We start from the raw sequence: 25,932 nt of genomic DNA, 5'->3' as shown, positions 1-25,932 counted from the left end.
GATGAATGGATCCCTCGACCCCTCACAGTCCGGCTTCCGAGCAAACCACAGCACCGAGACCGCCCTCATCGCCGCCACCGACGACCTTCGAACTCTGATGGACAACGGAGAAACAGCGGCCCTCATCCTCCTGGACCTCTCCGCGGCTTTCGACACTGTCTGCCACCGCACCCTAGTACAGCGCCTCAGCAACATCGGAATCCAGGAGAAGGCACTGGAATGGATCACCTCCTTCCTCGACGGAAGAACACAAAGAGTCCGCCTACCACCGTACAAGTCAGAGGCCACCAAAGTCATCTGCGGCGTACCCCAAGGATCCTCGCTGAGCCCAACCCTCTTCAACGTCTACATGAGCCCCCTCGCGGCCATCGCACGCCAACACAACCTGAACATCATCTCCTACGCCGACGACACCCAGCTGATCCTCTCCCTGACCAACGACCCCGCCACCGCCAGAGCCAACCTGCACGAAGGGATGAGAGACGTAGCCGAATGGATGACGACCAGCCGCCTGAAACTGAACTCAGACAAGACGGAGGTCCTCATCCTGGGCTCCACGCCCTCCGCCTGGGATGACTCCTGGTGGCCCCCCGCCCTGGGCACCGCACCCAAACCGACGGACCACGCACGCAACCTGGGCTTCATCCTGGACTCCTCCCTCGCCATGACCAGACAAGTCAACGCCGTCTCCTCGTCATGCTTCAACATCCTGCGCATGCTACGTAAGATCTTCCGGTGGATCCCCACCGAGACGAGGAAGACGGTCACCCAAGCCCTCGTCACCAGCCGACTGGACTACGGCAACGCCCTCTACGCCGGAACCACCGCCAAACTCCAGAAGAGACTCCAGCGGATCCAGAACGCCTCGGCGAGACTCATCCTCGACATCCCCCGACGCAGCCACATCTCCGGACACCTGAGAGATCTGCACTGGCTCCCGGTCAACAAGAGAATCACCTTCCGGCTCCTCACCCACGCGCACAAAGCCCTACACGACCAAGGCCCGAGCTACCTCAACAACCGGATCAACTTCTACACTCCCAAGCGCCTCCTCAGATCAACCAACCACGCCCTCGCCGCCGTCCCCCGCATCCGAAGAGCGACAACAGGAGGAATATCCTTCTCCTACCTGGCCGCCAAGACCTGGAACTCACTTCCGACCGAGCTGCGCCTGACCCAAGACCACCTCTCCTTCAGGAAGAAGCTCAAGACCTGGCTGTTCGAGCAGTAGCGGCACCCCCCCCCTCCCAGCGCCTTGAGACCCTACGGGTGAGTAGTGCGCTCTACAAATGACCTGATTGATTGATTGATTGAAAAAACGAGTTTAACGTGTGTGCCATTCCCATGGTCACTGTTCATATCCTGCTCTAAAGGTGCCGGTGGAAATAGAACTAGTGAGTAGTCACTTTATCAATTCAGTATGTTCTCAACCTTTAGCCTATGGCCGCTGTCTCTTTAGGTAGTGCCTTGTAGTTCCAGTTCATCTAGGAACCTGTGAAGGAGAAATGTATGGACACCACCACACCCAGCTAAATATGCTCGGGGTTTCAGCAGGCCTACGTTAATGATGAAAATGTAATTACCTCGCAGTATTGTTCAGGCCGATTCCCTGACTTGTTATGCGCTCGGCCTTCGATAGCTGCAGAACCTGGCCTGAGCGTCAGACTTTCTAGGGAAGCCCGAGAAGGGGAGAAATGTCCAGGCTCCGATGGATCCCTCGAGGATGTGCGGAGGGTCACACGGCGCTGCCGAGGCCTCTACCAAGCGGCCGGGCGGCGAAGGCGGGGTCCGTGCGGCATCGGAGAGCCGGCCGGAGTCTGGTCATTCACACACTTTTTACATGGAGGGAAGACACATCCTGCGCTGCGGCGCCCCTGGCTTCTCATCACGGCGCACCGGGGCGCCGCGGCGCACACTTTGGGAACCACAGCCTTTAAGTATGAAAGAGATGTATGTGATTTGCAATAGGTGAAAATGGCCTTAGACACACTTATGGATTGTGTGTGTTTTGTGTAGCTGGAGTGGGAGGGGGGGATGATTTGGCGTCCTTTAGGTAATTTCACCTGAGGCAACAAACACTGCAGGGACGGCCCTGATGAGATCAATAGAACAGTTTAATTGAGGCGCAGTGGGGTACTTAATGAGCCCCTATCTCGGGACTGATCAGTAGTAGTCAAGAGTTCTTGATGCCCTGGTGCGTCCCACACCCCAAAGCCTATCAGTTGGATTCAAATGGATCCCCCGTGAATTCAGAAAGCCCATCACCCACGCACTCATAACCAACAGATGGACTACAGGAACACCCTCTACGCCGGAATCAATAAACCCCTGCTCCAAAAACTCCAGACCTTCCAGAACACAGCCACCAGACTTGTCCTAGGCATCCCACGAAAAGACCACATCACCCAGCACCTACAAGACCTCCACCGGCTCCCCATCGAGAAGAGAGTGACATTCAAGCTACTCACTCACGCCTACAAATCCCTCCACAACATCGGACCCCAGTACGTCAGCGAAAGATCCCCTTCTAAGCACCCGAAAGACAGCCACGGCCGGTGGTAGGTGTAACTGCAGGGTGGTGACGTAGGGGAGGGGAGGGGCAGGGTGGGGGGTTGTAATGTATGGATTACGGACTTTAACAGGTAAGTAAACATTTAAATAAATAAAACATATTTCGTTGCGTGCACTGCATCGCATTTGGTGATGCAGTGCACACAACGAAATTTGTTTTATTTATTTAAATGTTTACTTACCTGTTAAAGTCCGTAATCCATATATTACAACCCCCCCACCCTGCTCCTCCCCCTCCCTACGTCATCGCCCTGCAGTTACACCTACCACCGGCCGTGGCTGCCGAGAGAACCTTTCGCTCTGCCGACCTCACCCTGGCCAAAACCCCTCGCATCCACAGAGCCGGAACTGGTGGAAAAGCATACCCCTACATCTCAGCAAAAACCTGGAACAAGCTCCTGCTCAACATCAGATGTTCCCCCACTCTGAATGTCTTCAGGAAGAACCTAAAGACCTGGCTCTTTGGGTAAGACGGAGCCGCCAGCAGCTGCACAACCTCCACTCCCCCTCCCCATGGCCTTGAGACCCTCACGGGTGAGTAGCACACTTCACAAATCCCTGGTTGATTGATTGATCAACAGAGTTCGAGTTTGAAGGTTTGAACTGGGGACAAGTCAGTCGATGTTGGAAAACTCATTCATTCTGAGATCCATCCCTACATGTCTGGAGATCCCTTTGGAAATGATTAGAGAGCGCCTGAGGTTGGAGACCTTGAGGTAGTTGAGAATGCTTAGAGGGACCATCACTGTCCACAATACAGAATCTGGTACATGGAAACGAATCATGTGACGTTTTTGCCATACACAGGACTAGGTTCAAAGGCAAGTGTATGCTGAAACCAGAAGGCAAGTGTATGCTGAAACCAGAAGGCAAGTGTACGCTGACACTAGATGGCAAGTGTATGCTGACACTAGAAGGCAAGTGTATGCTGATACTAGAAGGCAAGTGTATGCTGAAACCAGAAGGCAAGTGTATGCTGACACTAGATGGCAAGTGTATGCTGTCACTAGATGGCAAGTGTATGCTGACACTAGATGGCAAGTGTATGCTGACACTAGAAGGCAAGTGTATGCTGACACTAGAAGGCAAGTGTATGCTGACACTAGAAGGCAAGTGTATGCTGACACTAGAAGGCAAGTGTATGCTGACAGTAGAAGGCACGTGTATGCTGACACTAGAAGGCAAGTGTATGCTGACAGTAGAAGGCACGTGTATGCTGACACTAAAAGGCAAGTGTATGCTGACAGTAGAAGGCACGTGTATGCTGACACTAGAAGGCACGTGTATGCTGACACTAGAAGGCAAGTGTATGCTGACACTAGAAGGCAAGTGTATGCTGACACTAGAAGGCAAGTGTATGCTGACACTAGAAGGCAAGTGTATGCTGAAGGCATTGCATACCATCATCTTGGGGAGGGACAGGCTATAAGAATCATGCCAACTAGGCATTGGGTGTGTTGTGCATCTGAAGGGTTTCAAAAGGTAGGAATAAGTCTTTGGTCGATACTAGTGATCAGAGACTAATAAAACATTTTTTTTTTTTTTTAAATGTACGTTTTTCTTAGATGCCCATCATGGTGCTGCTGAATGCTGGGCTGTGAATACCAAGACTGCCTAGCCTTGCGGGAAACACTTTTTCTGAGACTATGCCCACAATCTTGAGAAACATTTATCCTAAACTCAGGTTTTACACATCATACATCTGCTTCAGGGGGACTAATTAACTAACCAATTAAATATTTCCTTATACTAACCCTACATTACCTAACTCCCTTAATTGTCTAAATCCAACAGGGTCTCTCACAGTTGGACTAAATGTTTTTTGCATAGGCTCCGTGGCTCGGGTTATTAAGCGGATTTCATTAATTTTGCTCATATGTGAGGGTAAAGTAGGAACCATATGATTCTTACGATGAAAATGCACTGATTTCCAATTCAAGCCCAACATAAAGGCTTATATGGAATGATAATGCGAACACGCGTATTGTTTCCTTTGAAGACTGTACTCTAGTTTCACAATGCCAATGTGAATGAATACTTCATTGATGCTTTTTCAGTGTTTGAGGGGAGGGGCGCATGCTGGCGCGTCACTCACCTCGCTAGGGATGAGGGAGTAACAGAAGCTACAGCGACCAGTATTTCAAGGCCAAGCCTCCCATGCCCGAGTCAATGACCCCTCTTTATCCTGAACGGCATGTCATTCTGGACACAACACATCAGGCTGAAGCAATAGCCAACACCCCTCGGGCAGCCTGCCCTCCAGCCCTGTACTCTGGCTAATGCCCAGGGCTGGTCCAGAGTACGGGGAGTGGTTGGGAAATTGCCAGGTTTGGGAGCGGGAGGTGCCATGAGGGGTTAGTGGTAAAGGATCTGTGTCACTGCCCCGGACCGTGTGTCCCTGAAGAGGCACGAGAAAGGGAGGGCACCGTAACTACTTAGAGTTACCAAAGGGAGACCGCTCACCCGGCTCTGCTTTGTGCGTGCCTGGAGATACCGGAGGAAGAGTCCACATCCCGTGCTACTCTGTGAGTGCCTAGAAGTACCAGGTGAAGAGTCCACACCCTGTGCTACTCTGGTTGTGCCTGGAGATACCAGAGCAAGAGTACATATCCCGAGCTACTCTGAAAGTGCCTAGAAGTACCAGGTGGAGAGTCCACATCTTGTGCTACTCTGGTTGTGCCTGGAGATACCAGAGCAAGAGTACATATCCCGAGCTACTCTGAAAGTGCCTAGAAGTACCAGGTGGAGAGTCCACATCTTGTGCTACTCTGGTTGTGCCTGGAGATACCAGAGCAAGAGTACATATCCCGAGCTACTCTGAAAGTGCCTAGAAGTACCAGGTGGAGAGTCCACATCTTGTGCTACTCTGGTTGTGCCTGGAGATACCAGAGCAAGAGTGCATATCCCTTGCTACTCTGAAAGTGCCTAGAAGTACCAGGTGGAGAGTCCACATCTTGTGCTACTCTGGTTGTGCCTGGAGATACCAGAGCAAGAGTGCATATCCTGAGCTACTCTGGTTGTGCCTAGAAGTACCAGGTGAAGAGTCCACATCCCTTGCTACTCTGAAAGTGCCTAGAAGTACCAGGTGGAGAGTCCACATCCCTTGCTACTCTGAAAGTGCCTGGAAGTACCAGGTGAAGAATTAGTGTAGTGTTACTCTGTGAGCTCTAGGAGCTACTGGTTCAAGAGTGTACACCAACTGAATGCCTGGAGGTACAGCGTGAAGAGTTTACATCCTATGTTCCTCTGTGAGAGCCTGGCAGCACCAGGTGAAGAGTTAGCATTGTGTTAATTTGTGAGGGCCTGGAGCTACTGGTTAAAGAGTTTCCATCCTGTGTTTCTCTGTGAGTATCTGGAGGTACAGAGCGAAGAGTTTCCATCCTGTGTTACTCTATGAGTGCCTGGAGGTACCGGGCGAAGAGTCTGCATCCTGTGTTGCACAGAGAGCCCCAGACAGTGCGAAGGTCATTCTGTGTCAGTCGGAGGATGCCGCTCCACTTACATCTGGCTCAGCTTATGGAATGTCTCCCTGCCACTCTCCACTTCAAGGAGCAGAATGCGGAAAGGTAAGTCTCTCCCTGAACAATCCCAGGTTAGCCAGCAACATGTTAGTAATGTAAAACAGAAGTGCAAGCACTTCTTTTTAATAGGTACTCACAGCCTCACTGTACATGCAAATACTGCGTGCCTTATTATACTAGCGGAAGATTATGTCTCACAGAAAGTGCATGTACTTATGGTCGCCGCGTCTGGCGGTAATGCCTTCCGGTGTCAATATATTTGCTTACTGTAACTGTTATCACTGTTTTACAGTGTCTGCAGGTACTCTGTGTTTACTGCACTGCAAGTACTCACTTCCTTACATTATATGCTGTCATTGACTGTATCACTATCTGCTGCTACTCACTTTCTCACAGTGTATGCAGTTATTGACTATCAGTGTCTGCTGATACTCACTTCCTGGCAGTATGCAGGCATTAACAGTCCCAGTGTATCTGCAGGTACGTGCTGTCGCACAGCATCTGTCATTGCTCACTTTCTCACAGGGTATGAGGGCACCGGGTTATATGCAGGGACTGTCTGTTCATTTCTTCCAATTCATTCAGACCCCTGTTGACCGTATCAAGGAGATGTATCCATTTACATTCTTGATCTACAAGTACTCTGTATTAAAGTGTATGGAGTTACTGACTCATGCAGTATCTGCTGGTACTCAATTTCTGATAGTGTGTGCAGGTATTAACTTTCACGCAGTATTTGCTGGTACACAATTTCTGATAGTGTTAGAAATGCAAAATAAAATGACCCTGGATCCAATAAATTGGGGGTCAATGTGTGTCAGCAGAAAGGGGCAGAGTTATCAGGGGCAGAATAATGAAAAGGGGAGTTTGATATTCAGCTTATTCCTTTATTTTGAGGTCTCGCTTAAGACAGCGCATGTGCTATCTGTTGCGAGACAGTTTGTTAGCTTACAGTAAGCTTAGTGCCCACCCATTGCTTACCATTGGTTGGCTTCATTGTCACTAATTTGCTTGCTTCTTATTTGTCTGCTTCCATAAGCTTTCCTTCCTCTTCTTGTGATTGTCCCTCTCCTGGAGCATGGACGCATTTCTTGTGTTCTTCCACTGCTCATTTTTCAGATGTTACTTTTTTCTTTGGGTTTAAACCCTCTACAAGAGTGTGTGGGTTTTCCAGCTGCCTCCCTCGTGTATTTGTTCTAGGTTGCTTAATTGGTCACAAACAGGCAGCATGGTAAAATATCTTAGAGGGTTAAGGTATCTGCTGCTGAGATCTTTGTCCAGCAATTTTCAGGTGATAATAATGGTAAGATAACTCTAGTGGGTAATATATCTGCTGGAGACATCTATGTTTTGTCTAGTCACAGTTTTGGGTCATCATAAAGCAACAAAGGGTTAATGTGCCTGCTACAAAGCACAATCTGTAACGTTTAGATCCCACATTTGTATTTTATGTTGATAGCGTACTTGGTTACTGCTTTTGTTACAGAAATCATTTTGTTACTTGCAATTCATAAGTTGCAATCCTTCTAATATAGCACAGTGTGTTAAAAAGGAACTCTATGCAAATTGCAAGCCATACATTTAGAACTTTACTTTTTTTCCTCAATATTTCGTGTTGTAAGATTTTAATAAAATGGTTATTTTGGGTAATAATAAAGTCTTATTAGCACAGACAACTTCAGCCACTGTGTTACGTTTAAACTCTTGACTTTGTGTATTTCCAAACATAGCATTCTTAACGTATAGTGCCTACCGAATTTGATGTGTGACTCCTACATACATCATTGTCTTATGTAAAGGTTTGTGTGTAGTAATTTACAAATGTGTATGTTTCTTCTTCTCTGTTTACTATGTGTGGAATGTAAAGCACCCTGATACCCTTTATTGCAATGAGTAGTGCTATGTAAGAATATAAATAATAAAATTGATTGGTAAGTACTAAATAACCCTTATTAGTGTATTTACTCTTACAAACAGACATTCTGACAGTGCATGTATATCTCTTTCATATAGAGGGATTGAACAATGTTAAAAACCTACCTCTAATTCATAGTTTCTCTTAGGCATTTGTAAAGTGATAACAAAATGAGTGCCTTTGTTGTCCTCAATTACATTGGGATATAAGTGTCAGGGTGCCGATAGCTCCCAGCCAAGATGAAACTCAATAAAAAGAGGGCCCTTTAAGTGAGGCATTTGTGTTGGGTCGTGTTCTGTCCATTTTCTGTTCACTGGTTTTCAGAATTGCAATGGCTCTTCAGATGAGCACGTCTTCCCCAGAGGCAGGTCCTAAGCATGCACATGGCAGCAAGTCAGATTCCTTTCTTCAGCTTTGAAGTTGAAAGGTGCAAATATGCGACAATAGTGAGTGGGAATGCCCTATATGTTGAAATCAATGTTTGTTCCAGAAAAACAACTGAAAAAGGACTACTGCAGTCTTATCTGCTTCATGTTTGCACTTTTTCTGTAATCCCAATCTGCCAAATTGGCAGCATTTGATAGTCACTTGAGGTCAGAGACTGCAACCTTACCCATTGCCCTTGCGTAAAGTTTACCATAGTAGCATCAAACTAAGTCCGCTCAAGGGCTCTGAATGTTTTGGTTACGTTTCAAATTGTTTGGCGAGTGCATATATGTACTCTACAATTTTATTCAGTAGATAATTTTAGTGGCTATTTTTAGCTAAATGCACCTTTGGCCTATTTACGAGAATTTTTCTTTCTAGACAACTATGTATTGTCCCTAGAGCTATAGAATCAAATTTGTCTGCAACAACATTTGTATATAGTGTGTGATTTTGTAACATAAGAGAAGAGACCCATTCTATATAAAGGTGGACGTGGAAGGAAAAAAAACTCTGGTTAATTTTGAGACCGCTGCCTTATGTAGAAATGAGACAAGTGCTGCCTTAACACTCAGTTATGTAAGCCATTAAACAACAATGGCTGTAGTCATGAGTGTTTCATCATAGTTGTCATATAGGGTGTTTGGACAAAATATTGTAGAAAAAACATTATGTGGACAAAATATCGTGTCAGGAATATCGAGGGCAAAAATATTGTGAAGTTAAATTTCTATGAGCAAGCAACGTTTTACTACACTTAACTCCACGTACATGTGCCTTGGCGATATATAGATCTTCAAGGCACGCAGATGTGGCATTAAGAATGGTAAATCTATACTTACCTATTTGCACTTCCTTTCTCCATATTTTGGCACTTGATATTTTTGACACAATGTTCTGTCCACACCATGTTTTGGTCCGATATCCTGTCAGACGACCATCATATAGTTATAAGTGTTTCGTTATAGTTGTCATATAGTCATAAATGTTTCGTCCATCATTTTTTTGACCCAAAATCTAGGATTTTCGAAACCTTTGTAAGGAAAAACAGTACTTGTTGGACAACTCTGTTTTACGTTCAAAATTACAAAAATCATTACCTGGCACTAGTATTGTGTCAAATTCAAATATTTTCATACAGATATAAAATATGCTTTCAACGTACATTAATGGAGTCAGAATACGAGGATATAGCAAAATTCACAGAGGGCAAATTGTTACCAAAGCCACTGCTGCTAGGTCTATGTACTAAAGTATGTGTATTCATTAAAAGGGCTTAGTGTAAACGAAAGGAAAACATGCACTGTACTATAAACCCCCTTAATGTAAGTGCAACATTCGTGAGCATATACCTGTCAACACGGTTCACTTGCTTGTACTGATAATTTATTCACCAATGTGAACAATGCGGAACTACGAATGCTGCTAAATCAACTGCAAGTGGGTCTCCAAGAGAATCGTCATATGTTGCTTCCAGTGTGATGTAATGGAGGATTTGTTTGTGACACTTGCAAAAGGTCCAGTGGGAGAGTTTGCATTCCATTAATAGTGTCTTTCTTTTATAGACTGTGCACACCTAGGCCAAAGCAACCCATTCCCACCTGCACCATGGCGTCCCGGATCGGGCTGAGGATGCAGTTAATGCGCGAGCAGGCTCAGCAGGAGGAGCAGCGGGAGCGCATGCAGATGCAGCAGCAGATGCACTACCTGCAGCAGCAACATCATGTGCCCATGGCATCGTCACCTGCAATCAGCACTCCGATCAACTACCAGGCCCCGCCGCCTGTGCCTGTGGAGATCCTCAAGGTGACTGCACTAGTGCTGCTCTGGACTCTCTCTGGACAGCCAACCATTTTCTGATCTCTCTGCTAGCCTTTCTCATCTAGACTTTTTTTTTACTTGAAATGTTCTATAAAATTGTCTTCATGCACACCAGGGTATTCGTAGTACTTTACTAAAAGTATCACAATGATAAGTAGTTGCAGGAGGGGGCACGATAAGCAAAAAGGCTGCAGCATTATATTTTAGGGAAGATGCATGGGAAGGTGCAAGTTGTGGTGTAGTGAACAATGGGGGCTGGTAGGGTGTTCAAGTGAGTTGTAGGGTGCCAGGAACTTCTTGTGATTTTCAAAGATATAAAGTAAGTAGGAAGTTGTTTTTGGGAAACTTGCAGATTGAAGTGGCTTGTTTCTTGGCTGTAAGTGAGCCAAATGCTGTTCCAGAATACTGGTAAATATATGCAGAGGGCGTTTTCGGTGAATTTTACTGGTTTGCAGTGTTGCTTGGGAGCATATTGGAGCCTGGTGAGTGTTTCTGGTAAAGTGGGGTGCTCTTATCTGCAAGCTAATTTGTATTTCAGTGGAGAGCAGTGTGGGTGGTGGTAGTCAGTTTTATCTGGATTATGGATTCTAGTAGAAAACGGTGAAAGGTGTGTACGAGGAGGTGCTCTGGGAGCTCTAGGGAAGCTGGTCAGGGCAGTGTAGGAGTAGTTTAACAACTTGAGACGGTGAGGCCAACATAGTCCTCTCTTCTTTCCATCTGTCCTAACTGCTTTCCTTCCTTCCTCACTATCATCTGCTATTCCCTTTTATTACTGACTTCTCTTACCTTACTCTCCCTCTTACTCGATTTCATCTTTCCTACGTATTTTCTTCCATTTCTTTTTCCAATGGGTTTTCCTTTGTCCTTTTCTTGCTCTCATCTTGTTTTAAACTGTCTACCTTAAAATACATAGGTTTCAGTCATCATTAGTTTTTTTGCATGCTTTAAATATCGTGACTCTGCCTCAAAGACCATCTTGCTCTTCTTTCTTAGTCTGTTGTTTATAAATGTCAACACTATATCTCCTTCCTTTTTTAAAAATTGCATTCACCATTGCGTCCTCCTTTGCTCCATCTCTATCACATGTTTAGTTCTTCTGTGCTGTCTTTCCTGCATCTCTTTTTCCTTCTTATCTGTTATCACCTTCTCCATCCTTCTATCATTTCTTCCAACACTCTTGAATTTATTTCTCATCTCATAGGTGCAGTCTCACCTGGAGAATCCAACTACCTACCATCTGCAGCAGTCCCGGGACAAAAAGGTTAGGGACTTTTTGTCCGATACATATGGGAACAAGTTTGCATCCCATGTGAGTTCCTTGAGGCCTTCACCGAAACCACCCACTGCCCCGGTCTCGCCTGGAGGAAGAAGCAGCCGAGTGATCTCATCCTCAACTGGCAATAGCACCCCCAACAGTCCCATGGCAATGCTGAACATCTGTTCCAACCCGGAGAGAGAGGTAAGGAGCAACAGCCAGGGCAAGAGGGTGTGTGATGGGCAACAAGGGTGGCACGGAGAGCAGGCGTTGAGAGCGAGCTGGAAGCATCTAAAAGAACACAAGAGGGTGTGACAAGGGTGGCATGGAGAGCATGGGTTGAGAGTGAGCAGAAAGCATCTACAAGAACTTATTTGAAGACCAACAGCCAACTTGTAACTCACAACCGTCACCAATGACAAAAGACACCGAGAAATCCTAAAACTTTGTAAAGGTTTGAAGCAAAGCAGGGCCAGCACCAGCGTTCCTAAATGGAAAGGTTGTTTTTATAGGATGTGGACTTCTAAAGCAGGTCAGAATCGATAGGTAGAAGCCTTGGGGGTGTAGTGCAAGGCATTGTGGGTGTAATACAATGGAGAGAAGAGCTATAGTATAATGCTTTCTAGTAGTTTTCTAAACTAGAAAACTCATCTCACAAACTGAGCAAAGGAAGAGGTGGCAAAGTTGTTTACTGTCATAAGCAGGTATACCTCGCTTGGGGAGACGGCCATTTGGTAAAAACTGTATAGAGACTTCAGTGGCGATCACTGTTGCGGAGCTCTTCTGCAACAACTGCACAAGCAAGAATCACATAACAGGCTAGGTAGCCTATGAACGTCAACAGGACTCCAGAAACTGGGATATAAACAGTATATGTTAATAAATAACAAACGTGGAAACATTTACCACTAATTGCCTAGCAAGAAATGCATGCATCCTAGACTTGAAAAGCAAAAAGGGAAGCACACAAATAGTAGAGCAGATACGTCTACTTTGAGAGGCAACATGTCTTCAAGGAAATTGTGTTGAGAGTGTGACACTTTGACTAGATGCATAGAGGTTGCTCTCACTGTATATGCGCTAAAGAAAATGTATTTGACTTTGTCTTTGCCTCCAGAGTTTTGAGGTCAAACCTTGAATGAATGGCCTTTTGGTCCATGGCTATTTGTGTGCATTCTAGGAATGGCAGATCCCTGGCTTGTCATGAGTAGTACAGAGCAGGGTCTTGCAGCTGTTGATAGTTGAACAGTGGCTTTGGTTGGAACTATAGGACTTGCACCAGAATGGATATAAAACGTTTAACCTTTTCCGTGCTGATGACGGAACCGCTCCGTCATCAGCCGCGGTGGCGCTGTGCTGATGACGGAGCGGTTACGTCATGGCCCGCCCGACGCGCCTGCGCGGCGCTGATTTAGCGCCTGCGCGGCACGTTCTATTGAGCGGGCGGGGCCATGACGGAACCGCTCTGTCATGAGCACAGCTCAACCGAGGCTGGTGACGGAGCGGTTCCGTCACCAGCATGGGCGCGCCGCGCGGCCCCCCGCCCCCTTAGCGCTGCGGCGGAATAGCCGCCGCAGCGAAGGTGTTAACAGGAAGTGTAAAATGAATCATGTGAGGGTTAGAGAGAGGTGAGTTCACTGTCTGAAGGTAATATCCCGTTCTCCGAAACCGTGACTAGGCTTTCCAAAGACTGCTTCAGAGACCAGTGAGTCATGGATCCCTCCCCTTGAGAATTAATGGATCTAAAATGGGTACCTTTTTATACCCCTTAGCCTCACAATCACCCCGTGGTAGCAGTTTGAAACCGGTTCCTCGTTGGACCATTCACAAGTATATTTTTAACACCAGAAACTTGCCCGGCAGCCATGGCTTAGCAGGTCACCAAACACTGGTTCCATATTCCTGCTGCCTAGATCATCAGGCGGTGCCTGGTGCTGGGCTCAGTCAGTATTTGCACTGCAAAAAGAAGTCATTAGAAAATGTTGCCTCTCATCAGTGAAGTTGTTTCGGTTGTTCCTGGTGTTTCAGTTGGGAAGTCTTGACAAGACATGTCAGAGGCCCATTTCTCACCGCTCCTCATATTCGCTGTGACAGATGACGAGTCAAACCTACACTGAGTTGTTTATTGCACATAGAAAAGTTCCTACTTCCACATAAAGGCTGACCATATCTCTGTGGCTGTGTATACTCCCAGTGTAACAGAGCCGGCCATTCCCCGAATATTGTGACTCATGAAGGTCATTTCCTCTTAGGTTTCTCCTGACTCATTTCCCATGTTGTCTGTTTGTCCTGGTTGAGACTGCAGAACAGCAGTCCCTTCTTCGTACCTCCTAGTTCTCATCCAGCTTTAATCTCTTTTGGTCCATTCCAATCCTCCCTGTCTCTCTTTCTGTCTTTCACAGATTGCATTTTTAAATTAGGACTTCTTCTTCATGAAGTTCATTTCTTCTTCACTCTCAACCTGGTCGTCTACTTCTCCAAAATCTGTCGTCCCCATCTTGTGTGCTGTCCAGTTTTATTTATCGGTGCTGACTTGTTTCCTGACACCTTTGGACACAATGGAGTAACATAGTGTGCATTATAGGTAGCACAAATTAAATAGTTTCCGCTTTGTAATCCAGCACAGTCGGAAAAAACATGCCAGATAGTTCAGCATCTCAGCAACAATCTTTGTATCAAACCTACAAAGATTCCACTCCTCAGGGAACTTCCAATATTCAGATAGTTAGACAAGTGTCTCACCATTTGAAAACTGGAAGTTATTTTCTTAAAGCTTTTTGCACATTGAATACATTTGATTTAGTAGCTCAGTTTATCAAGCTATACTGAATGTGTAAACGTGTATTTCTGCAGCCTGATTCCGAATAACAATTTCTTGAAAACCGTTCTATGTAAAAATATCCAGTTGGGTCGAAAGTATTATGGTATAGTGTCCTCTGACAACCTACTTATCTTTTTAATGTTCTGGTAGACCTGCTATGGTTTCATGTACAGAAGAGACCAGTTATGAGTCTCCTGATGTGTGCTGTGTGTGATTGTGACACATTGTTAAACAGGGTCCTGGACTCCGCTGGGAATCTTGGAACCATCCAAAGCATTAAACCTTTTTGCTGTGCCCATGCTCAGACTACAGCTATGCTAATGGTTAGGGCAGTAGGTACAAGTAGTGACAGGTGCCTTGTACCAGATTGGGTAGATTGACTTCCAGCTCTCTGTGGTAAAAGCTGTGTAGCAGGTCATAACTGAGTAGATTTGAGGCGGTTTCCCCAGTGCTGTCCCCCCAGCCCCCCACCCCCGCCTACGAACTATCCATTTAATTGGAAAGGGATTTGGGGAAACAGATTGGAGAAATGTGAATAGAAGAGTAGCAGAGGTATGAATTATCTTTCAGGGCGAGCCTACTCATGACTGACATGGGTAGGGCGAGCCAAAACTGAACGGCGCGACGCAGAGCCATGGGTGTTGTCCTGATGTTGCACTCCCGTCAGCTCTGCCTCCATGTGGTAGACCTTTATTCCAAAACATTGGAACGTAAGGGTTTCCCAGCGAAGGCCTGTCCCAACTGCGGCTTGGCAGTCTGTAACAGTGGGGTGTATATATAGAGGGAAGGCGTTCGACTTGTTTCAAGTGACACTCAGGCTAGAGTGGTGCCTGACCTCTGCCAATGCCAAGCCGCCTAGAGAGGGAGCTTCTACCTGCTGTCCTGCCTGAGAAGAGAGTCTCCACCCTAGTTATGCTCTTGTTGCCGTTGCTGTGTTATCTATTGCTGGTTGCCACTGTCAATGCTGTTCATCTTCTGACACAGACATTGTATGGTCCATGAGCATGCGCCCTGCATAGCTGCACACTTGCTCCCCATGTGGTACTGATGAGGTGAGGAACCAACCAGGTTCATAAACCTCCATCACCTTTTTATTCAAGTGACACGAAGGCCCTGCAGACCTGTGTACCTGCACCCTGCAGCTTTGCTGCATGCCCCTTCCTGCGAGCAGCCACCTGAGCCCCGGTTTGAGCAGCACCTCCTGCCACGAGTCACTGTCACTTATTGACTTCTGCTTCATCCTGTGACTGCCGTTCTTTCTCCTGAGACGGTTAGGTTGATGCAAACCGACCAGGTGGAAGAGGGTGTTCCCCGTTTTAGGCATCCCTGAAGCCACAGGCAACAATACAAAGACTGAAACCAGGTACCAAACTGTGAGATCAGAACTAGTCTGTGAGCAGACTTTGTCCATTAAAATATAGTTGCTAATTTTACCATTGCTAATTGAATGTAAAATAAACACAATGAATGACAGAATAGCCTGGATACTTTTAATAAAAATGTCAATTGCCACTACTACTTTACAATTTTGTGAATTGTAATTAAACCTCTTATTTCCTTTCCTAAAAGAACAATGATGATTGAACACTATATTTATGGTGAGTGATACATATACTGCCTGGACTCGATGTATCCCCTACAGCACCCTCCAAGAATAGCCTTGGCCACAAAACACTCCAAGTTTAAGCCCAGGCTTTACCCACCACCACCATTCAAGAGTAAGTTTCACTGTCCAACTTCATTTCCCTTGAAGGTCAACACCTGGTATTTGTGAACTTTCAAGTACCTGGTGTTTGTGTACCCGATTTGGGATATTGAAGTATAGTTGCAACATTTATTACAAAGATTTCACACCTTCCCCATAATTGCACAGACCCCAGAGAACGCCAATGCACTCTACACCACTTTACTCAAAACCAATGCACTCTACGCTACTGTACTCTACACCACTGCACCCTCAGCCAACCTACTCTGCACCACTGTACTGTACGCCACTTCACTCTAAGACATTCCACTCTACAACACTACCATATGACACTCTACTCCATTAAACTCTATTCCACGCTACACAACTTCCTCTATGCCATTCCATGCTACTTTACTCTACTCCACTCCACTCTGTGCCTCTCCACTCTGACACTCTATGCCACTGTACCCTACTCTACGCCACTCCACTCTACAACAATCTATGCAACACCCTCTACACCACTCCACTCTGCTTTACACCACTCCACAACACACTATCCCACTCCACTCTCTAACACTATACTCCTCTCTACACCATTCTACACTACAAAACTATTCTCCCTCCATGACACCCCACACCACTCTACACAACTCCACACCACTGCATGCCACTCCACTTCACACCACACCACTCAACTCTACTCTACACCACTTTACAACACTGCACTCCACCCACTCTTCTTTATCCACTAACTTTTAGCCATGCTGGTGTACAACATGGCTAAAACATATTGGCAAAGCCAATAGATTTTGCATAGGCGAGAACCTATTGGCTTTGTCAATGCTTGTCTGTTTTAGCCTCTGCATTGAATTTAAGATTTTCAAATCTGGTATATATGATCGAGTCCACTCGTGAAAATCCATGCTTAGAAAGAGTGTCATGGATTTCGAGAATACACATCATCTGTTTCCTGGTATTTTCTTTCAAACCTTTAGTCAAAAGCTTTGTAAATCCAGCTGAACAGGCGTGTGAAAGGAAAGACTCTAACGGAATGAAAAAAGCCTGTACCAAAACTTTCAAAAATGTCCTCATATTGGCACTAACCCTGTTCTTCTTCTAAGGTGGCAGGTCTAGCTACGATCTTTGTCTTCTTTCCATAAAGTGGTCTAGCAGACAGGATCAAGCTCTCAATAGCATAGATAGAAAAGGCCACAGGCCCAGCTCTCATTTATTAGGGGAGGCTGCCTGGAGACATAATACACCACACAACAAGATCTTGCAAATTTAAGACACCCCACAGTTTAGCATTAAGGGGTAAAACCTTTCAGCATGTTGTTTTTCAAGATTGACCCATCATGTAGACTCATTATTGAAAGTTAAACTTTCTGTGATCCTTGGAAAGTTCAGGAACTGTGGGTGATGTCTGTATTGAGTGGGATTATTTAAGACAACAGTGGTCCCATGCACAAATTATGAACAGAAAAATGAATATAGACAAGATTGATCTATATTGGTTTTGACATGTCCAGCCGGACAGAGGTCGTAATCTTTACTTGATCAATGATAAAAGAGCAAAAAAATTCCTTCAACAATTCACCGTAGTGGGGCACAAGCCTGAACCCAAGCACATACAGGTAATTACAGTTAATAGAAGAAAGGAACAAAGCAGGGCTATTAGGCAAAAACTGAGGATTTCTGTTAATTACAGTGAGACAGAAAATTCATGAGGCACCTTTACACATACATAGTACATAATATACGTTTTGTATAGGGTGCACACTGAGGTCGACGGCGTTTCGATCCCGCTATTAAATCATGGGGATCATCATCAGGACAATTGGATGAAGCCTAATAATTATTAGCCTCTGTTGCCTAGGGAGAATTACCCTGGCGTACTCGATTATGCGAGTCAGAGAGAATTGGTAGGTGAAGTTGCCCAGTTACGGGGGCTTTCTAAGACGCGTCAATTCGATCGCGTGAGATTCGAGGAGGGGCCCGGGTCAGTCGGGGTGTGTTCCTCCCTGAGATTGCAATCATCCAATTATCCTGATGATGATCCCCATGATTTAATAGCGGGATCGAAACGCCTAAATACATACGAAGCGTATATTATGTACTATGTATGTGTAAAGGTGCCTCATGAATTTTCTGTCTCACTGTAATTCACAGAAATCCTCAGTTTTTGCCTAATAGCCCCGCTTTGTTCCTTTCTTCTGTTAACTGTAATTACCTGTATGTGCTTGGGTACAGGCTTGTGCCCCACTACGGTGAATTGTTGAAGGAATTTTTTGCTCTTTTATCATTGATCAAGTAAAGATTACGACCTCTGTCCGGCTGGACATGTCAAAACCAATATAGATCAATCTTGTCTATATTCATTTTTCTGTTAATAATTTGTGCATGGGACCACTGTTGTCTTAAATGATTATGTTCCCCGACGTCCTGTGCTGATCCATTGGGGCACCCTTGTTGTTTATAAACATGTATTGAGTGGGAGGCATTTACGGTGGGAATAAGCAGGTCATTTATCAAAGCCGTGTGAAGAATAAGTGTGGTGCTCAATGGGGAGGCACCAAAACTTGAGGATAAAATTATGAGGGCCAAGACCTTACAGCGGTGTCTGCCTAGAATGAAGGCCCTACCGCCTTTATTAATTTGTTGTATGAATTATGCATCTATCATCGAGGGGCACCAATTCTTCAATTCCAGAGAACATGTCGTGGGGAGTTTACTGCAAGGCTATTGAGAGAAGACAACTTTAGACAACCTGTGATGTTACTGTAAAGAAATGGCCACACTGTAGTCCACACACAGACTTACAGCGCATACAATAGCATATTAGCCTCTTTTATAAAGGAGGTGTGTGAGGCAGCCAAGATGGGAGCCGGCTTGTCATGAACAATCAAGGAAGTGATTTTGGATCTGCCCAAACCAGACAAAGATATCCTAGATATAGGTACACTTCAACCACTGTCCTAGATTTGAAGATTCTGGGGAAAGTGATTGCAACTCAAAAACAACAGGTTCTTTCGACTTTGGTACTTCCAGATCAGAATGGGTTTGTACTTGGCAGAAACACCTCCTCTAATTTAAGTAAGTTTTTTCATTTATGACCGCTGTATCTGAGAAGTACCTACAGTATCTGTTGTGGCGTTTTTTAGAAATGGAAAAGGCTTTTGATGTGGTTAGTTGGAATTACCTATTCAGTGTACTTAGATGCATGACATTTGGAGAGTCAATAACAGGATGAATTTAGCTTGAGCACACAATCCATATGCAGTGAGTACTTGGAAGAGGAATGAGACAGTAATGTCATTCATCCCCCACATTGTTTGCATTCGCATCAGGACCTCTAGCTAACATTGTAAGAGTGCACTGACATATTAGGGGAATTACACTGGTTGGCTTTAAGCACAGCATTTTATTGTATGCAGATGGTGTAGCTTTATATAAAAGTTATGCTGGAATAGATCTATATCTTACCATGGCAGTGATCCACCAGTTCGGCAGGTCTCAGGATTATTGGTCAGTCGGTGTAATTCACGGCTGTTCTTGATGGTATTGAATAATTCACACATACACAAGCGATAAGATCTAATCCTCTACATCCAAGCCGCCTGGGGGATCATATACACCACCAACCCAAAGACGAGCTCGAAGGCAAGGTATCTAGAATGCTGGAGTCCTCTAAGCGTTCAGTTGGCTTCTGGAGGTGGTTATCACTGTCTGTTGCTGAGAAAGTGCTGCTTTCAGAAAAAATAATGCTGCCAAGGCTGATGTAGGTATTCCCAAATGTACCAGTGTGCAGTCTCTTGTCCGTATTGGAAGACCTCCGTTCTTTGCTCACTGAATAAAGTATGGGGTCTGGTTTCAGAAAAGTGGTGCTACCTAGACTCTACATTGCGAGCAAAGAGTGTTGTGAGAGTCCTGAACCTTGAACTGCATTATGTGATGGTACAGTTGCAGTGGGCGACCCACTAGACAGCACAGATAACATCAGAAGAGGGCAGAATGATTGAGAGCACCTTGGTCCCAAATGAAATGGTATTGGGAGCAAGGAATTGTGAAACCTCAAGTCTGGGAGCCTGCAGACAGCTCGGCAATAATGCATAGGTTTCTGAAAAAAGCAACCGGCGTTGCACTCTTTGGAAATAATTAGAGCAGTATAGTCGGGGTATGGCTGGCTGCTGGGGCTGCGGAGATCTGTACAATGTGAGCTACACCCACTTATTTAAAATTTATAATGAAAAGAGAATACCACAGGGCCAATGTTTAACATTTAAATCCTTACTGGGGTAACAAAACGGACTTAGCTGCAAAGCACCCCTAGTGGGCGAGATTACAGGGATTTCACTGTGCCTGGGAAGTGGTAGGAAGATGTTCACATTAGTATGTGCAGCAGTAAGGAACAACACCAAAACAGAACTGGAAACGCTTGGAGGAAGGTGGATGAAGGACCTGCGCCCAGAATTGATGGATGCCATTTGGGAAGCGGTGCGGGTCTCCATGCATGCCAGGTTTAGGCTTGTATGTGTGAGCCTCTTCACAGGGTGTATGCACCCCTGAACGGTTCAGCTAGATCTGTTTCAGGACCAGCTGTCAATGCCATGTGGGACAAGCACACTTCCGCCCCATGGTCCGGTGCCTCATGAGTCTGGACGGATACCTGAGGGAAGTATCAAATGTGGTGTCCACTTGGCTAAATTAACCGGCGACATGGAATGAAGCAGGGATAACAACTGTAAAGACAAAGCAAATTGACTTCAGAACTGAACAACATATTTTGGACATTTCCCCAAAAAATAGACAACTCCACCTTTCATTTACCTCTCAGAAATCTGCCTCAACCCCCCAACCCTCCTCAGTTGGAAACGTGGGAAACACACAAGTTTTTATCAAAGGGACAAATAGAACGAGAGTTGTATCCTGTACTTACAAATAACTGATAGCTGACATGGACCCTAATATAACAGGAGGTTCAACATATCTCAATACCACCTGACTGAGAACACACCCTCACCACTCCATCGGAACACAGGTACCAATGCCATGCCTCATCTCAGGTCTGTAATTAACATTTTAACACAGTAGAATACCTAATTCAAGTTCAAGTTCAAGGATTTATATAGCGCACTACTCACCCAGAGGGTCTCAAGGCGCTTGGGGAGGGGGATTATTATTTATCGAATAGCCAGGTTTTGAGTTCTTTTCTGAAGGGGATGTGGTTCTGTGTAAGGCGGAGGTGAGTGGGGAGTGAGTTCCAGGTCTTGGCCGCCAAGTAGGAGAAGGATCTACCTCCCATGGTGGATCTTTGGATACGCGGAACTGCGGCGAGGCCTAGGTTGGAGGATCTTAGTTGGCGGGTGGGTGTGTAGAAGGATAGTCGAGTGTTGAGGCATTCGGGTCCTAGTTTGTAGAGGGCCTTGTGTGCGTGGGTGAGGAGACGGAATGTTATTCTCTTGTTGACGGGAAGCCAATGGAGGTCTTTCAGGTGGCCGGTGATGTGATCTTGGCGAGGGATGTCCAGAATGAGTCTCGCTGAAGCGTTTTGGATGCGTTGGAGTTTTTTCTGTAATTTGGCTGTGATTCCGGCGTAGAGGGTGTTTCCGTAGTCTAGTCGACTCGTAACCAGTGCGTGGGTGACAGTCTTTCTTGTTTCGGTGGGGATCCAATGGAAGATTCTTTTGAGCATACGAAGTACGTTGAAGCAGGAGGATGAGACTGCGTTGACTTGTTTGTTCATCGAGAGTGAGGAGTCTAGGATGAAGCCAAGGTTACGTGCGTGGTCTGTGGGTATGGGTGCTGAGCCCAGATCCGCAGGCCACCATGAGTCGTCCCAGGCAGAGGGGGATGATCCTAGGATGAGCACTTCCGTTTTGTCTGAGTTGAGTTTTAGGCGGCTGTTTTTCATCCAGACGGCTACTTCTTTCATGCCTTCGTGAAGATTGGTTTTGGCGGTGTTGGGGTCTTTGGTAAGGGAAAGGATCAGCTGGGTGTCGTCAGCGTAGGATATGATGTTAAGGTTGTGTTGACGCGCGATGGAAGCGAGTGGACTCATGTAAACGTTGAAGAGGGTGGGACTGAGTGATGATCCTTGTGGTACACCGCAGATGACTTCTGTTGCCTCTGATCTGAACGGGGGAAGTCGGACTTTCTGAGTTATCCCCGCTAGGAACGAGGTGATCCAGTCCAAGGCTTTTCCTTGTATGCCGATGTTGTTGAGACGTTGTATGAGGATGCTGTGGCATACCGTGTCGAAGGCGGCGGAGAGGTCGAGTAGAATGAGGGCCGCTGTTTCTCCGTTGTCCATTAGTTTTCGGATGTCGTCTGTTGCAGCGATGAGGGCGGTTTCGGTGCTGTGTTTGGCTCGAAAGCCGGACTGTGAGGGATCGAGGGAGTTGTTGGATTCGAGGAAGGCGGCGAGTTGGCTGTTGACGGCTTTCTCAATGACTTTGGCCGGGAATGGGAGGAGGGATATGGGGCGGTAGTTTTTAAGTTCGGAGGGGTCTGCAGTTGGTTTTTTCAGGAGGGCGCTGACTTCGGCATGTTTCCAGCTTTCTGGGAAGGTAGCAGAGTTGAAGGAGCAGTTGATGACATCACGGAGATGGGGTGCGATGATGGAATCAGCTTTGTTGAAGATGTGGTGGGGGCATGGGTCGGTTGGCGAGCCAGAATGGATGGAGTTCATCAGGCGGATGGTGTCTTCAGTGGAAATTGGGTTCCAGGTGCTGAGGTTGTTAGAGGGCGGTTTGGGTTCTGAGGGGGGTGGAGAGTATTGTTCGTTGGAGCTGTTTCCGAAACTTTTATGAATGTCTGCAATTTTGTTGTAGAAGAAGGAGGATAACGAGTCGCAGAGGTTTTGGGAGGGAGTGATGTCGTTTGAGGCTGCGGTGGGGTTGGTGAATTCTTTGACGATGTTGAATAGTTCCTTGCTGTTATGGACGTTGTTGTCGAGTCGATTCTTGAATGCAGATTTCTTGGTGGATCGAATCAGCTGGTGGTGCTTGCGGGTGGCTGCCTTGAGGGTGGACATGTTGTTGGTGGTTGGGTTTTTTCTCCATGTTTTCTCGAGAGTACGGCATAGCTTTTTGGATTTCTTGAGGTCATCGTTGAACCAAGGGGCCTTTTTGCTGTCTTGTTTGGTGCGATGGATTTTCAAGGGTGCTAATTCGTCAGCGCTGTGAGTGATCCATTGTTTGAGTTTGATGGCCGCTTCATTTGGGTCCGATGAGAGGGCGGGTGGGTTTTGGTTGAGCGATGTGAGGAGTTGGTCGGTGGTGATTTTGTTCCATTTCCTTCTGGGAATAGGTTGTGGGGGGTTGTGGGTCAAGGTGGTTTTGTAGCTGAAGTGAACACAACTGTGGTCCGTCCAATGGAGGGCTGTGGTGTGATCAAAGGAGATATGTTTGCTGGAGGAGAAGATTGGGTCGAGCGTATGTCCGGCTACGTGGGTGGGGGTGTCGACAAGTTGTTTGAGGCCGAGATTGGCCAGGTTGTCAAGAAGGGTGGTGGTGTTGCTGTCGTTCTTCTTTTCCAGGTGGAAGTTGAGGTCTCCTAGTAGTATGTAGTTCTCAGATGCGAGGGCATGTGGACTAATGAAGTCAGTGATGTCTTCGCTGAATTGTTTACGGGTTCCTGGAGGTCTGTAGATGAGGGTGCCTCTAAGTGTGGTCCTAGGGTCGGTGTGGATCTGGAAGTGGAGGTGTTCGGCGGTTGTGAGGTTATCGTCTGAGTTGGTCGTGATTTTGATGGTGTTCTTATGGACGATGGCGATGCCTCCTCCTGTTTGGATGGTGCGGTCTTTTCGGATGATTTTGTAGTTGTCCGGGATGGCTATGGCGATGTCGGGTGTTGATGACGCGTTCATCCATGTTTCGGTAAGGAAGGCGATGTCCGGTGATGTAGTGCTCAGTAGATCCCAGAGTTCAGTGGTGTGTCTGTGGATCGAGCGGGTGTTTAGCAGAATGCACTTCAGGTGATAAGAGTCGGATCTGTTTTTGGCGTTAGTGGATGTGGTCTGGGTCTTGATGCTGGTATATTTGCAGGAATGGCAGGCGAAGGGACCGGTGGTACGTCCCGGGCCGGCTTCGTAGCATCGCGGTGTGCGTCCGGGGTTAAGGGCTAGGATGGTGGCGGCGGCATATGTTATGCGGGTGGAGTGGGGTTTGCGTGGACCAGGGGGTCTGGCGCTGGGCGCGGTCCAGGCGCGGACGGGCGTAGACGGGCTTACCTTTGGCGCACCTTCGGCGCGCATGGGGCGCGACCGCTGCGCGTGAACGCTGCTCGTAGGTCCATCTGTCATAAATGGATAAAGGAGTGGGGCGGGGTGAGGGAGGGTCAGCTGGGAGGCGGGGGGCGGGGTAGGATGGCCAGTAGGAGCTGGAGGGAGCGGGGGTGGGGCCGCGGGGGAGCAGTGGCGGCGTGGACAGGCTCAAGGCACAACAACAAGGCTGGGAGGTCGTGGGCACGATCGCTGGCACTGTCAGGGGCACACAATGCAGTGGCAGGTGCAAATTAGCTGGCACACAGTTGCAGTAAAATTAAAGTTAAAGTCACTGGCACACAATCACAATTTAAATTAAAATCAATGCGGTCGCAGGCACAATGCAGGCAACAATACCAGGCACAGTGGCAGGGTGCAAGATGGCAGGGCAGGAAGGCAGGGCAGGATGCAGGTCGCTGGCACCAAATGGCTGGGGCGAGCTGCGAGAGGAGCGACCAGTTCTGACTCGGTTGATTGAACCGGTTAATTACTATGAAGAAACATTTCCTGCACTGAGCCATAATATTTTTTGCGTTTTATAGCCTTCATTCTGTTTGTGTGTATTCAACTGAGTTAACAAAAACAGTAAAAAGAAAAAACATCCTTGTAAGGTCCCGCCGAGTCGAAATCTCTGATGACTCCAATGTCTTTTGATGTGGAGCTCACTCCCCTGTCCTTCTCAGGTGATAGCTCAATATCAAAATGTATTTCCTTTATTACTGTAAATGCCATTGAAGGAAGAGTAAGTTGACCTATAGATGGCTCGTGTGTTCAGCGCCTCTTAGTCCATCTTACGTACACAATGGGAGTTAAGGGAAAAAAGAAAACACATAAAAAGAAAGACTATAGAGATTGTTTATTAAAAAATTGGAACATATAATTGCGCTGCCCATTTTCCATTTTGAGAAGAAAGACTTTTAAAGCAATAATGCTAGTGAGTGACACACGAAAACATGAAAAGAGAAACTTTTAAAAAAAACATTGAGGGAGGTGTTGAGAGGGGCTCGGCAGGAAAACCCGAGCTGGGAAGAGACAGGAGCTTAGATAGACATGACATTGTTATAAGAAAGAGCGCCTGTCCTGCTCGTCTTTAAATTAAGTCCTACTCCTTGCTTTTTTTCAGATGGATGAGGTCATTGATGACATCATAAACTTGGATGATGTTTTGGGCTACATTGACCCAGCGATCTCGGTGCCTAACACGGTACGTGATGAACTGCATGGACACCCCTGGGAGGGCTGCGGAAAGGGAAGTGTGGAAGGGTGAGGTGAAGGGATAGATGGAGAGAGCGCTAAGGACAAGACTTGAGACAAATGCCCTGGTGTATCTGTCGTAGATGCCTTCAGCTGATCTACCCCAATAATGCTTGTTCCTGTCCATCTTCATGTTCTGCAGCTGCCTTTCTCAGGAAACCACATGGACTTGTATGGCGATGACGGCAGAGTGACTGCATCAGTCATTGGCGTGACTAGCAACTCCTGCCCCGCTGACCTGGCCATCAAACAGGAGCTTTCAGGTGGGGGTAGTCCTTGGCTGGCTTTTTGTCAATTCTCACCAATTGCTTCAGTGATTGAACACCCAAAGGGTGGGTCTGGGTGAACACATTAACACACCATCCTATGTGATTGAAACTTTCAGCACATCTGAGATC

The 25,932-nt window shown here is 46.5% G+C and overlaps 1 protein-coding gene across 1 annotated transcript in view; it reads left to right on the top strand.

Annotated features, from left to right (window-relative positions):
- TFEB (transcription factor EB) overlaps positions 1-25,932 on the top strand; it is a 233,842-nt gene that overhangs the window by 165,545 nt on the left and 42,365 nt on the right. Inside the window, exons 2-5 of the mRNA XM_078644733.1 lie at positions 9,999-10,239; positions 11,456-11,713; positions 25,404-25,484; positions 25,677-25,797. Of these exons, the coding sequence (XP_078500859.1) occupies positions 10,042-10,239; positions 11,456-11,713; positions 25,404-25,484; positions 25,677-25,797 (658 nt within the window). The 5' untranslated portion in view covers positions 9,999-10,041. The remainder of the gene's footprint in view (positions 1-9,998; positions 10,240-11,455; positions 11,714-25,403; positions 25,485-25,676; positions 25,798-25,932) is intronic.

Source organism: Lissotriton helveticus, chromosome 5_1 (assembly GCF_964261635.1).
Source record: "Lissotriton helveticus chromosome 5_1, aLisHel1.1, whole genome shotgun sequence".
NCBI lineage: Eukaryota > Metazoa > Chordata > Amphibia > Caudata > Salamandridae > Lissotriton > Lissotriton helveticus.
The sequence above is the reverse complement of the archived record's forward strand: the minus strand, read 5'-3'. Positions and strand labels throughout refer to the sequence as shown.